Genomic DNA, 17,944 nt, shown 5'->3' with positions numbered 1-17,944 from the left:
TATTTCATGCATTCGCTCATATAAGTCAAAACACAGAAGATCAAAGGAATACTGTGGAGACATTTCTCACTGGCGAAATCCGTCCAACATTAAGTCACAGACCTCACTGGATAACCCTAAGGAAGTGGCAAAATAAGATTTAATACTTTTGTTCAAAATCACGAGTCAGTATGTTTGTAATTTAAAAACATATTTAGATGAATAGTAAAAATTGTAATGTTGTGAATATAATTTAATTGCTAATTGTATTTATGTAAATATATTATGACGTATATAAAATATAAAAAATTGTGCAAGTATATTTTCTTAATAAAATAAAAATGGCATGGTTTTAGGTACCTACACCTTTCACCATCACTCCTCCCTATAAAATCACCTGATTGTGCACTTTTCTGAGAAGATCAGAGTCGTTTCCCAGCCATCGTCTCACTTTGTACCCAAAGCTCCCTGGAAACGTAAGCTTCGGCGAAAAGCGAATGTTGATTTTATACATGAGGTCAAATTGCCTGTAAGCGTCCTTGCATCCTTCCAGGTCAGATTGCGACCACTGTGGTATCAGGTTGTTGAAAATTTCTTCCACGTCCTCGAGGTCTTTGGAAAAACAGTTATTTCGGTACCATTCCTGTAGAGAACACCAGTGGTTAAGATTTTCTTAAGTTTATGGTACTACATAGTATATACTACATTCATATACAAGCATGGATTGTTCTTGAACACTGGAGAGAAGGGCTTGCATTGATATATATATATATATATATATATATATATATATATATATATATATATATATATACATCTGTGTGTGTGTGTGTGTGCACTAAAAAATTGTAAAACAAAGCATTTGCAGTACTAACTAGAACAGTGAAACTATTATGGAACACTCGCCTATTAATGCATTAATTCATGTATGTTCGCCATGACTTTCTTACACATTATGACACGCTCTGGGACCGATTCTATCAATTTTCACCATCGCCCTGGACCGACGTTGTCCTACATCTATATCTGTGCATCGGTATGTTTTGAAAAATCAAAAGTCGTTTAAAAAAAAAAAAAAAAGACCTGGAATAAATTGACTGTCAATTGAGCTTTATCCTCCCACGCGTTAGGGGAAATGTAGGGATAAGGAGAGGCGAGAAATCAAGGCGGGAAAATGATCTGTGCCGTGTATAGGAATGCTTTGAAAATCCATGGGAAAGAAAAATTGACGATAAATTGATTAACTGACAACTGAACCATATTCTGCCCAGCAACAGGGGAAAAATAGGGACCAGATGCGGGAGGGGAAATCAAGGCGGGACTGGGAGAACGATCAGTGTTCAAGCAGAGTGCTTCGATGATCTTGACTATCAAGTTTTGCCTGTTGGAAACTACGTCTTTGTTCGTGTATCGGATTGGTTTAAAAATCTAAGGAAAAAAATCGACCAGGAGTAAACTGACTAGCTGAGAAATGAGCCCTATCTCCCACCTCAATAGGGAAAAATGTGGGACAAGGTGGGGAAGGAGGGGAGATCAAGCCTTCAAGGCAGGGAAACAATCAGTGATTCAGTGACCAAGTAGAGTGCATACCAACCAGAAGGAAAATTTTGAACCTGAGAGCCGTTGCTCGACATATTTCCCGTACGTAAATTATTCCGACATGAGGCCGTTACACATCATATGTTGACGTGTTACTGAGAGCTAAAAATTAGGCTAAAGACCGTGAAAATAGCTGACAGACCAGTGCAAAGTCTCCGACATTACTAACAATTTGGATTAAGCCAAGATCTATTGATTCTTTAGACCTTGGATTAATTTAGCCTTGTGAATAGACAAGAACGAATCTGCTCGAGTACGGGGAGGGAGGAGAGAGAGGTAAGCCTCACAATCATAGTGGGGTGGGGGGGGGGGGGGCGGTGGCCGATGGAGCAAGTGGAGAAGGAAATTGAAGCACCTGCGGCCATTACTTTCAAACAAGTGTTTATGAGAAATAAGCTTGGTTTAACTGAAACCCAGAAAAAGAATAACTCTTGTGATCATGTTGTTAAAAAAAATGGCGTTTAAATGATTGGAAATTTGTTGTTCATTTACGAACCAGTCTTTCACGAGAGTGCTGACAACCTTTTTAAGTGTGATGAGGGAAAAAATCCAATCCCTTAGAAGAACGGTTGTTTCATAAAAGTTAATAGAATCGATTGTAAATATTTCTACAAAAACACTTCGCCATGTTAAACAAGAGTATGTAGAGTGGACCCTTCTATTGATAACTGAGAAACACGAAACGGTGTTTTTATATATCATACACACACTCTTCTATATATAGATAGCTATTGTACCTTATATTGTGTATTTTAAAATTGTAACTTAATTTTATTGTACTAATTAGATAGTATAACTTTGTAGCTTGAAAATGAGGCCTGCTGGTTCGCTTCGAAACGTTACAACTAATTGTATTGTTGGGTTTAGAGGAAACCTCTTCCTGTAAAAACAAAAACAAAAAAAATCACATATATATACACGCAAATATATATATATATATATATATAATATATATATATATATATATATATATATGTGTGTGTTATGTGTGTGTGTGTGTGTTGCGTGCGTGCGTGAATCCGTGTATCATTTCGAATGCAAAGCCTTAAATAAACCTTCATATTAAATTCATTATATTTTGGAAAACAGTTCATACACACAAATAATTACTCATGCACGTGCCCCTTCCTAAAGGTCCGGTGAATCAGACAACACTGATTTTATTTGTGACTAAAATATTGAATAAAAGATTACGTGTACAATTATATATATATATATATATATATATGATATATATATACAATATATATGCTTATATATATATGTATATATATATATATATATATATATATATATATAATATATATACATATATATATGCTTATATATATATGTATATATATATATATATATATATATATATATATATATGTGTGTGTATCGCTGTTATATATTATATAACATAGCATGAGTATCTTTCATGTGTGTTTTGTGAGTGAGCGAACAAGTCTACGTTCAAAAATATATTTCTATGGCATGAACTATCTCCTGTCTAGAGTTATGAATGTGCTGAGTGACAAAAATAATAATGAATAGATATAATTGTTATTGAAGTAAAGAGACAATAGTCATCTTCAAGGGCCATTGAGAGATGAAAATTAAGTTCCCTCTTCTTAGTATTGTGTTTGAATAAACGCCGAAATGCTGTTACATTCTAATCTTTAGTTCATGTAATTTAACAAGTTTGTACACTAACTTATTCAGTCGAGCCTTACCATCGTATATCGCGTCTTGGTTGTAAATTCCGGCCATTCAGTGTATTCTACCGCCAAACTTCTCTCCAATGGCAACTGTAAAATCGCTGTCCTGTTTACGAAAAATCTCGCCATGAGGAAAAATATAACCGCGGTTATTATAATCCAGCTTATCACGAGTTTGTTAGACGACAGACCCATGACTCTCATTCGTGACACCTGTTAGGGAGAGGATATAGAAACGTTCAGAATAGGGATATAAAAGACAATCGAGCGTGGTTTGAACGCCAGCTCAAATCTCTATCATTTTCCATGAATTTCTTTGCATTTGTGAAAATAAGAAGCATGTGAGTACAAAAAATAAAATACTATACTCCGTATAGTATGTATAGCACTGAGAATGTTACGTATAGACTTCTGATTAGAAGCAAAATAAATAAAATCCTGAAGGGATTGAAACTAGCATAGACTTCTGATGTACAGACAATTAGAAGGAAAACAAATGAAATCTTAAAGGGACTGAAATCAGCCTTGCGAAGAAAAGAGAATAACGGAAATCCACGCAAAGAAAATAAATGACAAAAATAAAATATTATTTTATTTTATTACCAGCTTGCCACGCTTACTTTTTTTAAAAATAAATTACTGCCTGTTTTTTTCTTTTTTTTTTTTTTTGTTATCACAACAGATACGTGATCTGCGGAGAGAGGAAACGAAACGCCCCAATTATTTTTTTCAAGTGAGTGATGTTTTTATCTGATTTCCCAATCACCTGTTTGTATCCACTTGTCGATCTTTCTCTTTGCACACGCACACTCATATATATATATATATATATATATATATATATATATATATATATATATATATATCTAATAAAAGGAGCCCATAAAAAAAAAAAACACCAAAATGTAGAGAGAAAAGTACTATATTTCAGAGACTGCTGTCTCTCTCTTCAGGTATATGAATGAGAAAAGTTTACAGAAAAGGTGGGGTTATTTTATACCCAAAAGAGATCCCGTCCAGCAAGTAAAGCTAATTTATGGGCTCCTTTTATTAGATGGAATTCTGTTGTTACAGAACATTTTTACCTGTCATATATATATATATATATATATATATATATATATATATATATATATATATATATATATATATATAAAGTTTTCATAAAATTAACAGATTCTTGCGGAAAATAAAAAATGATATCATAAATGAAACTACTTATCAACAGCTGTTTGTGACTGGCGGCTCCTCTTTCAGCATTCTTTATGGTTTACCGAAAATTCACAAGCCTGACCTACCTCTAAGACCAATCATGGCTGCTTACAATAGTCCATCTTTTTCCATCTCAAAATTTCTGGCAGGACTTTTATCTGAATTTTGTAGCCCGGATTCAGTCAATCCATCTGATTTCCTCCGAGTCGTTAGCCATGGCTGTAGCTAACTCCGTCACTCAGTCTGAAAATACAAGAAATGTGAAATGAAAAATAGCTTAATAGAAACTTTAGATAATGTACTTGGAGATAGGATATAGCAGAAAACTTCATAACTTGTCATTTGTTCTGTGTGGGAGGGAGCTCTAATTTCGAAACACCTGGTATATATAATATATATATATATATATATATTATATATTATATTATTATATATAGATACATATATACCCAGGTGTTTCGAAATTAGAGCTCCCTCCCACACAGAACAAATGACAAGTTATGAAGTTTTCTGCTATATCCTATCTTCAAGTACATTATCTAAAGTTTCTATTAAGCTATTTTTCATTTCACATTTCTTGTATTTTCAGACTGAGTGACGGAGTTAGCTACAGCCATGGCTAACGACTCGGAGGAAATCAGATGGATTGACTGAATCCGGGCTACAAAATTCAGATAAAAGTCCTGCCAGAAATTTTGAGATGGAAAAAGATGGACTATTGTAAGCAGCCATGATTGGTCTTAGAGGTAGGTCAGGCTTGTGAATTTTCGGTAAACCATAAAGAATGCTGAAAGAGGAGCCGCCAGTCACAAACAGCTGTTGATAAGTAGTTTCATTTATGATATCATTTTTTATTTTCCGCAAGAATCTGTTAATTTTATCCTCACTTTTGTATATATCTAAAAAAGTGGGTTCACCGTGGGAAACAAACTTGGAATTGTCGGAGAGAAGTTTCCATTTTTTGTATGTAATCAGTCTTATTCATAATAACTACCCCCTTGCCCTTATATGGTTTACACAAAATTATGTCTTCTTGTTCCTTTAACTTCAATAGTATTTTCAGATCTGACGATCTAAAAAATGGTGTCCAACTTAAATTCAAGTACGTTTTGTGAGCCAAATTAGATATTTTCTGTTGGAGCTTACTGATATCCTGGTTAAATTCAAATTTTATCAATCTATCAAACATAGTTTCAAAATGTAAGAAAAACTTGGCATAGTTAGGTCTATATGAGGGAAAGCAAAAGTCTAACACAAAAGACAGTAAAAATGCTTCTCTCTTCGATAAAACATAACTTTTCCAGTTATGTTTTATCGAAGAGAGAAGACTTGTTCCTTCGTTAAATGGTAATACTTCTTCAGCCACTCTGGCATAGTTAACGTCGTCACCTGCATTTGACGACAGTTCATTCCATCTTCTCTCCTCATGGACGGTTAGTGTTTTGGGTGCTCTCTCTCTTTTTACTGTTTTTATTTTGTACTTTTTTTTGGTTAATTTTTAATACTATTTAATTACGTGTGAGTTCTGTTTGTGTTTTATGGTTTTATATGTTATTTATTTGTCTTATTGCTCTTTGCAGACTGATGATGCACAGATGTTTCATGTGCGAAACGTTTCGTTATAATAAACTTGATTCTTTTGCAACTCGTATCATGGACACCCTCTGAAGATTATATATGTGTGTGTTTATGTGTTACACCCATAGCATTCACGGAACGTTTTATTTATAGATATTATTTTGGTCATTGTCCCTCGACTCGAACAACTTTGTTACGCCTGTCAAGCTACTGAATCTGCTTTGCATAATTACCAGGTATCCCTGACAAATCTGGGAATTCCCAATGACAGGTCAGTTTGGTATTCTCTCCTTGATTTCATGTTTCCATAATCCCTTTCTATGCTCATACTTCAAGAAGCATGTTACTAAATTCACTTCTGGACAAGTTACTTTATTTGTGTTGTCTTCTTAATGTCTGTCTGGCCTGGGCTGGTTGAGTTTATTTGACAGTCCTTTCCATTGGAATTTACATAATTAGCCATTAGTGTTCAAAGTATACAACTTCCTGTGCACAAAAGTTTTTATACAACTTTCTATGTACAAATGTTTCCATACAACTTTGTGTGTAAAAAAGTTTTTATACAACCTCTTATGTACAAAAGTTTTCATACAATTTCTTATGTACAAAAGTATTCATACAACTTCTTATATACAAAAGTTTTTATACAATTCTCATGTACAAGTTTTTATACAACTTCCCATGTACAAATGTTTTATACAACCTCTTATGTACAAATGATTTCATACAACTTCCTATGTACAAAAGTATTCATACAACTTATGTACAAAAGTTTTTATACAACTTCCTGTGTACTAAAATTTTAATTCAACTTCCTATGTACAAAAGTTTTCATACAACTTATGTACACAAATTTTCATACAACTTCTTATATACAAAAATTTTCATGGATCTTCTTATGTATAAAAAGTTTCATACAACTTGTGTACAAAAGTTTTCATACCACATCCTATGTGCAAAAATTTTCATTCAACTTCCTCTGTACAAAAATTTCATTCAACTTTCTATGTATAAAAGTTTTCATATAACTTCTTATGTACAAAGTTTTCATGCATCTTATGTACAAAAATGTCCATACAACTTTCTATGTACAAACATTTTCATACAACTTCTTATGTACAAAAGTTTTTATACAACTTCTTATGTACAAAAATTTTCATACAACTTCCTATGTAAAATGTTTTCATACAACTTCTCATGTACAAAAGTTTTCATACAACTTCCTATGTACAAAAGTTTTTATACAACTTCTTATGTACAAAAATTTTAATACAACTATCTATGTATAAATGCTTTCATATAACTTATGTACAAAAGTTTTTTATACAACTTATTTACAATAGGTTATATATAACTTCCTATGTACCAAAGTTTTTATACAACTTCTCATGTACAAAAGTTTATATATAACTTCCTATGAACAAAAGTTTTCATACAGCTTCTTATGTATACAAAAGCTTTTATACAACTTCTTATGTACAAAAGTTTTCACACAGCTTCCTATGTACAAAGGTTTTATACAACTTCCTATGTTCAAAGGTTTTTATATCCATGGTGTTCCTGACTATGTAAGGGTATATATCTTCTGTTACTAAAATTCAGAGGAAACACGATTCAGTATTGATAGGAGTAACAACTTGCTAGAGTCAAGGGACAATGACCAAAATAATATTTATAAATAAAAGGTTCCTTGAATGCTATGAGGTGTATACACACAAAAATGCGCGCACACACACACACACACACACACACACACATATATATATATATAATATATACATATATATATATATATATATATATATATATATATATATATATATTTGTGTGTGTTTACAACCCCATAGCATTCACAACTTCACAGCATGTTTTTATTTATAGATATAATTTTGATCATCGTCCCTTGACTCCAGCAACTTTGTTGCACCTATCGAGCGCTACATCGCATTTCTTCTGAATTTTATTAAAACTAGATATATGCCCGTACATAGCCATGAACACCATAGCTATAAAATTGTTTTTACATAGGAAGTTGTAAAAACTATTGTATACTGTGTATATATATATATATATATATATATATATATATATATATATATATATCTAAGTCATATCACATTACCGTGATTCATATACATATATCGAGCTACAATGTCCTTTAATATCTAATTCGCTCTACCTCGGAATTAATATATTTTCATATATGCTTAACCGAAGGGGAATTTTTTCTCGATAATAGATTTACCTGTACTATATATATCTGAGGTCGTTTTCACTTAAATGAATGAGTATTGCTCGGATGTTTGCCCAGTTTTGAGAGAATACTTAATACTTATGGTATGCAATTTAATTCTTCTAAATCCTTGCTAGATTGGCCAATATAAAACGACGGGCAATCCAAACATGGAATTTTATATATTATGTTGGGCCATTTTTTATTAGCATTCCTTTTAATGTGTTATTACAGTAAAAAACGAGGTTGACCTTAAAAGATTTTAACAATGATTTTATGGTTTCAAAATCGCTAAAACAAGGCGAGCTGAGAATGTTCTTAGAAGTATCTTTCTCCGTGTTATTTACACTAAAAAGTTTTTTGTGGGTTTTATTATAGCAATTATCAAATATATGTGAAGGGTAACATAAATCTGTCCCAATTTTTCTTATGTATTCAATTTCTTGATCCAAATATTGGGGACTGAGAATGCGCAATGCTCGTAAAAACATAGAAGAAAAAATCGATATTTTGATATCAAGATGGTGGCCTGAATAAAAATACACATAAGTTAAGTTGTTGGTTGGTTTTCTATAGATGCTGAATCTACATTGAAATGGCTCTTTATGTATTAAAACATCTAAAAAAGGAAGGCAATTGACTTTCCAATTCTAAAGTAAACTTGATTAATGGTGCCTGGTTATTCAAATTAGAGACTAAATCATTTACATCAGTACCAGTAGGCAAAACAGCTAAAATATCGTTATACAACTTTAAGGGAATATAAATGACATTAGGTAAAAAGCGTTTTTCAAAGAATTCCATATACAAATTTGAGAGGAGTGGTCATAAAGGGACAGAATTTTGTTATTATTCACATATATTAGATATTTGCTATAATAAAGCGCACAAAAAGTTTTATAGTGTGAGTAACATGGAGAAAGATACTCCTAAGAACATTCTTGCTTTATTTTAGCAGTTTTGAAACCATAGAATAATTAAAATCTTTAATTTAAGGACAACCTCGTTTTTTTCTTATAATAACACACCAAAAGGAATGCTAATAAAAAATGGCCCCAAAGAAAGCAACAACATAAAATATCTGAAATTCCCTGTTTGGATTGCCCGTCGTTTTATATCGGCCAATCTAGCAAGGATCTACTTATAGAAGTAAGAATTATACAGCATAGGTATTCTGTCAAAACTGGGCAAACATCCAATGCAATCCTCGTTCATTTAGGTGAAAACGACCACAGAATAAACTGGAGCGGCAGTTCAGTAATTGCAAGATCAAAAGATGTCTTTTCATGTAATCTTTTAGATTCCACCATTATACAACTTACTTCCAATTGTAATTTTAACCTTAGCTCTGGCTGTATTATCTAGACCCTTGTATAAGTAACATGTTCAAGAATGATCTTAAAAGATAAAATCACAGACTTAATTATAAATTAGTTACCTTATAGATACTTTCTTTGTATATGTACGTTTAGTATATTTTTTGTGTATAAGTTTGCCTCGTGAAAAAGATTTTATTGTTTACCAAAAATGAAAGTTTTGTATCTGGTCAGTGACTGCCCTGTATAATCTCTTAATTGCCTTGTCTCTGCTTCTGAGAGGTTGGATTTAATCTTTGTAAACCTCTTAAATTGTACCCCTGTTTTTGGGTTACTAAGTCTCCAGGTGCGTTTGGATTATAGGTACATATTTTCCTTTATAATCCTTATCTGTCATTTATAGGACCTTTCTCTGTAAACTTATCTTTATATTTATGTCAGTCTCCTAAGTAATAGACGTTAGGTCGAAAGGCCTCGCAGTGCTCCTTCGTTTCACTTTCCTTCGTGGCTTTTGCCTTTATTTATATATTAATCACGTTCCAAGTTTTCGTGTTTCAGTTATACATATATGCATACACGCACACATACATATATATATTTAATTATATATTTATTTATTTACTTATGCTTGTAAGAGTGTGTCGATAGATCGACAGCATGCTCAACAGTAATGTAATCAGTATATTAGAAATGCGTTTTTAGAAAAACTTATGCAACTTGATTGAATAATCATATTGTGTATGTCATCGAAAAAAGTATTTGTTACTCCAAAACTAGCCAGAAAGAAAGGGCCTGGTTTCCGGTACTGAGAACAAGCTTTACTTTAGTTAAATTGAACTCATCTTCCGGTTTCCAAAACTTTGCGGTACTTCTTATCTCCGGTCTTTTGGCTGTTACTTTTAGCTATAGCAACGGTAGGTATTTTGGTTATGAGCTCAATTGCCTTTTCATCTTTATCATTACTAGTCTATTTCCCGGCTTCCACTTTGCGTTCGAGCCTGCCAAGCTACGTTGTTACTTCATGGTGGTCTATTTGTGCACGGTGAGATAGATTCGTTTGCTTAAAATAAGATGTCCTAAAACTAAGATTAGTATGTTCATTAGGGTCTCTTCAATATCAATTTTACGGTATTTACAAGAATTCTTGTTGCCGATATTTCCCATTGACTTAATTCTTACATGAAGTCTAAAAGAAACCATAAACGGGTTTTGTGTCTTTGTGAGACGGTAACAATGCATTAATGGATGCCTAAAAACATAACCAAAATTTAACCAAATCCCTGCAGCTTGAAGAAAGATATTATTTTCTATAGGATGTTCACAAGAAGCTCTACCAGTCTCTCGTATGGGTATTTAGCCACATGTCTGGTTGATTGGTTAATTCTGATTAATTAAGACTGATTCACACCTCACGGACAAATTATACAGCCAACGGTGCTCTAAGAGTCTGCCTTTTTTCTCTCTCTCTCTCTCTTTTGGAGGTATCTGTTCATCGCATCTGTTACCACACCTGGGCTATGCAGTATGCACCTGTACGTATCATGACATGTGGTACTTGCAAAAAAAGATAAAAACTGAGTTTTGACATGATTTTCTACGACAAGCTTTCCGTTTTTTATTGTATTGTTTATCTTTGTCTTTTTTTATATATTCTCTTATCTGGCTTCTGTGAATTTCATTAGCTCCTTGTTTCTTCATTTCTTTTTTCAGCATTTTTTGAACTTCTCTGTTTTTTTTTCAGATTCACAGGAACCCGAATATATCAGAATAATGAAAGTGACATTTCTAATCCTGCATACCTAAGTCAAGACACAAAGGAACCCGCTAAAAAGTGTGAAACTTTATTTTTTTTTTTAGTACAGTTCTCAGGACACGAACAGTGTACTGCTATCATGCTAAACATGTTTCGTTTCATTAAAATTGTCAGTGCATTGCATTGTACAGTAAGTCGGGAAACGAAACTTGTATAATTTATTGACGTTTGAAAAATCCTCTAAAAGGAATAATTCCTTACTTCACTATAATCAGTACTTTATCATTTCCTCCATTTGAAATTAAACGCTCTTGAGAAAGGACGTTCAGATTTGCGTTATATTTTTCTTTATATGAAAAAAACTTAAATACCTTGATGTCTATAAAAATGTTGCACTCGTGGACTCCTCGCCATTGAGGAGTTCAGTGCAACTCATTCAAGAGCAATTTTTAAAGGATTTTCAAAGTTATCTGCACCGGCCGGCGAGAAAGGGATTTCCAAAAGAGAATGGTCAAGGCTGAGAACAGGTAGGAGATGCAGTACGTAGTACTGACTTTCAGTGGGAGAAAAAAAAAAGTTATCTCCCGTGGCTGGGTTGGTTATAGTGTGTGCTTGCAACTCAGAGCATCTTAGATGCGAGCTCAAGCCTGTGATGTATCCTCTCCAATAGTCGCCAGTTATACTAACCAGTGCATCTGTATTTCATCTTTTTTCAGGAAATCCCCTGAACGCAGCTTTCTTTCCTTGACACGTGTGCTAAAAATAAGTCTTTCGAGGTTCTGAAGTTCTGTTGGTTTATTATATTCTTTACCTTGATCAGACTTTCTCTTAAAACAGTTTTGCCTGACTTTGAATCCCTCAGTAAGTGTGAAAACCATCTCATCCTGTTTTCGTTGCCTCATGTCGTTATTTAGCGAGGTTCTTTTCAGTGATCTGAAAGTCACGTAGGTACGACGAGCTTTCATGGCTTCAGTTGAGAGGGTGAACCGTCTTCACTTCCAGAATTAGTTTTTTTTTTTTTTTTTACTATTCATTTTCTTCTAGTGGTAAACAGCACTAACTGTATGTATTTTAGATCACCTCCAAGTGTTTAGTCTGTAAACTGCGCATCAAGATGCAAAATGTGAAAAAAAAGGAAATCCACGAATGTTAAAGGAACGGAATTACGGTTTAAGGTTTTAGAGACGTTACTTCAGAATAGTCCCTAAACAAACCAGTTAAAATAAACCTTTGCTAGAAGAAATGTGACTTCTTGAGAAAGTCATTGAAATAAGAAACCACAATGATTTCTTAAGGAAAAGCTTACTTCTGAGAGAAATGACAAGTCGATTATATTGCTGCGGTTAAACTTTTTACATTAGTTGGGCATAGTTGTTGATACAAAAGCTGCTACTCAAAAACCTTTATCCCCTTCCACACTTATGCTATTACATTGTTATATTCAAAGTGGTTCGCTTTAGCAGTCTCCAAATCAATTTAAATATTTTACCCGTTTATGAATGCCACAATTCAGTCGGTACACAAAGGTTACAATGTTTACCCAAAGGACTTCGTTATTCGTCAAGAGCAAACAAGATACCAACCGAGCTTACGGCTCCCATTATGACTCAAACTGAAACTAAAATCGACTGTAAAATCAATTAATTTAGTTAATAATGTAATTTCTCCACCCTCTGTGACCAAAGAGTTAGTGATGCCAGTTTAGAATAGTAAATCAATAATTCACTCTATTAGATTGGGGTTCATGAAGCAAAGATCGAATCTGGTTACAAAAATCATATATTGGTCTGGCCCCACTTTCTTCTCCCTCCTCAAAATAATATTTCTTCACCTCTTTTTATTATTTTGTAAAACTCTTAGTAATTACTTTATTCAGTATAAAATCTAATAATTAACATAACCAACAAAGTAATGCTTGCACGCGCTGGGTAAGCTTTTATGTCAACAAGCCACAAATTTTGTACGGAGAAACACTTTAGTGAACTAACTACTTAATTTTCATTTAAAATCTACTTATTTTCTAAATATTTCGCTTTAAACTGAATATATTCGTCCTTCAATTTCTATTATCGATCGGGAAAATTCCCTTTCCCGCGTTAATCTCGTAGCCTTTGCTAAGATTGCATCACTAGTCATTACATCCATCAAGTGATTTCTTTTCGGAATGTTTGATAAACTTGAGTAGCAACCTTATGACATCATAAAAAGATTAGTCTATTCAAAGGTATACGCGAGTTTTGTCTTCTCACCGATGGGGAAAATTATTTATAAAACTTACTTCCTCAATCAGATAAGAAGTTTACCGACTAACTAAGCTAACCAAACATTCATTCTCGAGTTCCAAGAAAAGAAAATGAATCAGTTTTTACCGTCTGTGCAGGGTATACAGCAAACATACCAGATTGGATGTGCCAAGGGACTTTGAGCACTTTCTCCAGTTCTGCCTGAGGCTCAACTGAACAGCAACAAGCTGCGGTAAAATATGCCTGTCGACTCGAAGTATATGAACACCTGTTCATATGCTACTCCGAAACACCTTGATTTTACTCGGTACCTTAACTACATTCATAAACTGCTTTTGTGAAAAACCATGAGTGCAAGTGACAGCATAATATGTATGAATTTTTGTGTTCGTATAATTCAAGCTCGAATTGCAGGTAAATGTGAAGGAAGAAGTGTCATGAATTTTGTATTTAGAGGAACATGGAAGAGACTGAGTTATAATTCAGATGATTTTACAATTTAATAATAATAATAATACCTATCTATCACCATTCACCAGTAAGTGCCAGTAAGTTGTTTGCATGAGAGAGAGAAGGGGGATGGGGTGGTGTTTATATTTCATGCTAAGCGTCACGGGTTTACAATATTTGCATGAAAACAAGTTGGCTTTCTTCTAGTTAAAGTAAAACCACCTGATAAAATGATTCAGATCAATAAAACAAAATTGAAGATTTAAGAGGCCTTTTTTTCTAAAGGACCACTCTAACCATTAATTCTTTTTTAAGAAGATCCAGGAGTATAATGTAAAGGAAAGCGTGGGATGACCATTTCATTGCGTGCCTTTTGAAAACCCTACTTTCATTTAGTTTAGCACTGCTCATACCGAACCCTCGCCTCTGTAATCGCAGGTGTTGGCACCATAGACATGTGGCACAGGTGTTTTTTCTTTCATTCAAGTGAAGCTTGCCTGTACCTTCTGAATGACGTGGCATCCAATGAAAACAATCGGGTGGTCGTCGCTCTCAGCTATATAGGTGGTCCAAGGGTAAGTTCAACTTTATGAAATGCTAGAAAATTGTCAGCCTGATGAAGTGCCTGAAATAACAGTGCTTAAGAAGATGTTTTCAAGGCTCATGAGGAGGTCATTATCAAACCTTGATGTCACCCACGCTAAACAAGGACATGGCAATCTGAGTATGGCTTCCTTAGAAGTCGTTTGGCTTCCGCGGGGTGTTTAAATTGTTACCTCTGCCCTTGTGCTTTGGACGGTGTTCGATTCTGCACAAGACTCTTACATCTGTTTTAGAAACAGAAAAATTGTTCATTCTTTAGCAGACATCAGACCGATTGAATTATCTAACTTGTATTTTCGCTATGAATTATGACTTCTCGTTTGCCATCGTTAGTTTTGCATTACAATAATTTAAACATTGCATTTCATTTATTTGATGGGAAATCTCTGGAAACATACTCCAGATAACGATATTTCTTCTTAGTTTGTTAAGACATATTTACTTTTTATTTTCATAATTTATGTAAGTTACACAGCATGAGACTGGAATTTCTGTATTGATGATCTTTATTCTACCTGGAAAGGGAAAGGATAACATTATAACTTGAGGCTGGGACTCTCTACTTCATGGGGAATAAGAATATATTATATATATATATATATATTATATATATATATATATATATATATATATATATATATATATATTCTTATTCACCATAAAGTAGAGAGTCCCAACCTTAAGTTAAAATGTTATCCTTTCCCTTTCCAGGCAGAGTAAAGGTCATCATTACATTCATATACATATATATATATATATATATATATATATATATATATATATATATATATATATATATATATATATATATATATATATTTGTGTGTGTGTGTATTAAAAAATGGGTAACTTTTCAATTAAAATTTGTGTTCGTTAATCTCATGAATCAAATAGGGTTCCCGAAGAATGACTCAGTATTTCCCCCCCCAAAAAAAATCGTTGATGTTATTTATTAGAATTATTACAGAGGAGTCTCTAGAGAATGTTCCACTTCAATGGTTTTTATGGCAATCAGTAAGACAAAATCGCGATAAAAGTTAATTAACCAGAAACGTATGATTTAGAGATTCCTTATTTCATGAATACCCTAGCTATGAAGTCGTCTTTGTGTGTGCAATTAAATAAAAATATGCATGAAGTTTTCCTCTTTATTTTTTAATTAAGAACAAAAAACATTTATTGTGAACTGAGCTCTATATACTGCACTAGTGATTCGGGTAAACCAAGCATTCTCGTGCCATGTGGTAATGCCCAATGTGATGAGAGTTCGCTTCTTATCCTGTATCTTGCCCAGTGTTTGAGTGATGGAGGTTCATCACTCAAAATCTTGTCAGTTATTATGCGAGGATGGATGACTTCATTGTCCCACTCAAGCTGACGTCCACCCAGGGCACTTAAGAGTAACTGTAGCACTCCAAGGGCATCTGGAGGGTAGTCAATAGGGTAGCTAAAGAAACATGGACACAGCTGCTCTTGGCAACTGCATGGAGTCATCTGCCCTATTGTAGCTCGGGCATGAGCTGACAAGCGTCTAAGAGCCACTTTGAAAGGGCACAGCTCACCTCCCAGGTAAGGAGATGCCCCGTTCTGCAGCAATAAGAGCACAGCGTCCTCGTCACCGGCCTGAGCAGCTACATAGAGAGGAGACGTCCCTTGCATGGTCGCCAAAGGGGTGTCCACAAGCCTCGTGGCATCTCCATTTGGTTGAGGAAATGTCAGTCGAGAGGTGCGTGCGTGATCAATGAAATACTGGAGTCTGTGCCTAGCCTCTTCCGAAGAATCCGTGTCAGGTTTCCATGAGCTAAGAAGATGGGAAACTTTGGGACCTAGGAGCGCAGGAGTCACTAACCTGTCCAATCCATTTTCACAGCGGTAAAGAGTTTCCATTAACTCTTTTATCATATCGGCATTCTGTAGATTTTGTTCTACAGCTATGGATGCTCCCACATAGAGAATATTGTGAAATTTTCCCAACCTGCAAACACCACCATTGCTCTCATAATGTTGGGCATGGTACTGTAAAACAGCATCGAGGAAATCACCAGTGGCCTTTTGAATATCTGAAGAGGCTTCAAGCATGGGTGTAAAAGCCTGGACAAGTTCGTCTCGACGTTTGCGGGAATTAAGGCAATCTCTAGCGCAGGACGTTAAGAGATTGTCTAGCATTTTGGGGGTCACTCTTAATCCGTTCCCATCCCGGGCACCGGCTAGAACTGCTGGCCACAATCTTTGGATGAAAGGGGCATCCTCTCCACTCTGAGGACCCCAGTCCAACACCACGTGATATGGCTCTATGATATTTCTGCGGGGTATCATTTCAAAAGGCAAAGAACGAGTAGTTGATTGAAGAAAAAATTATAGGGAAATAAAATTGTCAACGAAATCAAATTGTCCTAAGAATAAAATCAACTACGTAGAACCTTTAGGGTTCCGTTATTTCGGATTGGTCACCAAACGAAGCTACTTCACTTATTCATTTAATTTTTTCAGCCTTGACCTAACCAGTTGAAAAATGGTTCACTTGTCCATTTCAACATAGAACAGTTGCTTGACAGCACAGCTAAATGCTTGCTGTTCTTGTTTAATCTAAGTCACTTGTGCAATCGCTTTTCCCGTCTTTTCTTTTTCAATTTCAGTCTGTAGGGTATTTTATATTACGAAAAATTCTTTTAAATTCACTTCACACCTTCTAACCATGACGTCATAATTAGAAAGTTACTTGCAAATAAGACGCTTCACAATCTTCTTGACGTTTCAGTGACAGATACCAGTCAATAACTACGACAGGGGCCAGACTTCCTGTTGAAATGGCCTAACGTGAAAGCCTAACAAGTGACTCGCAGGAGGGAGTCAGTGGAATAGTATAGCGGGGGGGAAATGAGATTCCCTTCCCTCCTCCCTCCTTTATTCTTTCTTTCCTAATCCGTATTACTGATTTGGGGGACATCAATTTTGTACAGTGTTTCCATTTTTGTCAAAGTCTTTTCATCATTTGTATGTCTACATGCATTAGGAGGTGAGAATGTGAAAGGCGCAGCACAGTAGCATTTTGCCACCTTCCACCCCTCCCTTCCAAAGGAGAGGCTCAATTGATGGTTCGTTGAAGAATAAACGTTATCAAGGCTTCATGTTATTGTAACATCTTACTTTATGATGAAAGATGTTATCGTATATTATGTTCTGGAAACGGCTTTCATTCCCAAAACCCATTGCTTTGAAACTTGCAGCAGATCATGGCAATCTAGAGTCCCTGCAATAGGTGACAAAGGGGCCCTCAG

The 17,944-nt window shown here is 34.5% G+C and overlaps 2 protein-coding genes across 3 annotated transcripts in view; both read right to left on the bottom strand.

The window, feature by feature from the left end:
- LOC135226303 (uncharacterized) overlaps positions 1–17,944 on the bottom strand; it is a 36,848-nt gene that overhangs the window by 15,519 nt on the left and 3,385 nt on the right. The window contains exons 2-4 of one of the 2 annotated variants that reach the window (XM_064265754.1): positions 4,577–4,733; positions 3,294–3,491; positions 377–622 (exon numbers count right to left, since the gene is read on the bottom strand). In XM_064265754.1, the coding sequence (XP_064121824.1) occupies positions 377–622; positions 3,294–3,482 (435 nt within the window). In that variant the 5' untranslated portion in view covers positions 3,483–3,491; positions 4,577–4,733. Of the gene's footprint in view, positions 1–376; positions 623–3,293; positions 3,492–4,576; positions 4,734–13,739; positions 13,905–17,944 lie in introns of those variants that run through there. The other variant, XM_064265747.1, reaches the window with a different exon arrangement.
- Positions 15,801–17,494, bottom strand: LOC135221078 (uncharacterized). The gene has a single exon (XM_064258863.1). It carries the CDS (start codon positions 16,980–16,982, stop codon positions 15,843–15,845), a length of 1,140 nt encoding a protein of 379 aa, XP_064114933.1. The 5' UTR covers positions 16,983–17,494; the 3' UTR covers positions 15,801–15,842.

This window comes from Macrobrachium nipponense, chromosome 20 (assembly GCF_015104395.2).
Source record: "Macrobrachium nipponense isolate FS-2020 chromosome 20, ASM1510439v2, whole genome shotgun sequence".
Lineage (NCBI taxonomy): Eukaryota > Metazoa > Arthropoda > Malacostraca > Decapoda > Palaemonidae > Macrobrachium > Macrobrachium nipponense.
The sequence above is the reverse complement of the archived record's forward strand: the minus strand, read 5'-3'. Positions and strand labels throughout refer to the sequence as shown.

Excerpts from the sequence above, each read along its gene's own strand:
- LOC135221078 (XM_064258863.1), bottom strand. The coding sequence starts at position 16,982 with ATGATACCCCGCAGAAATATCATAGAGCCATATCACGTGGTGTTGGAC.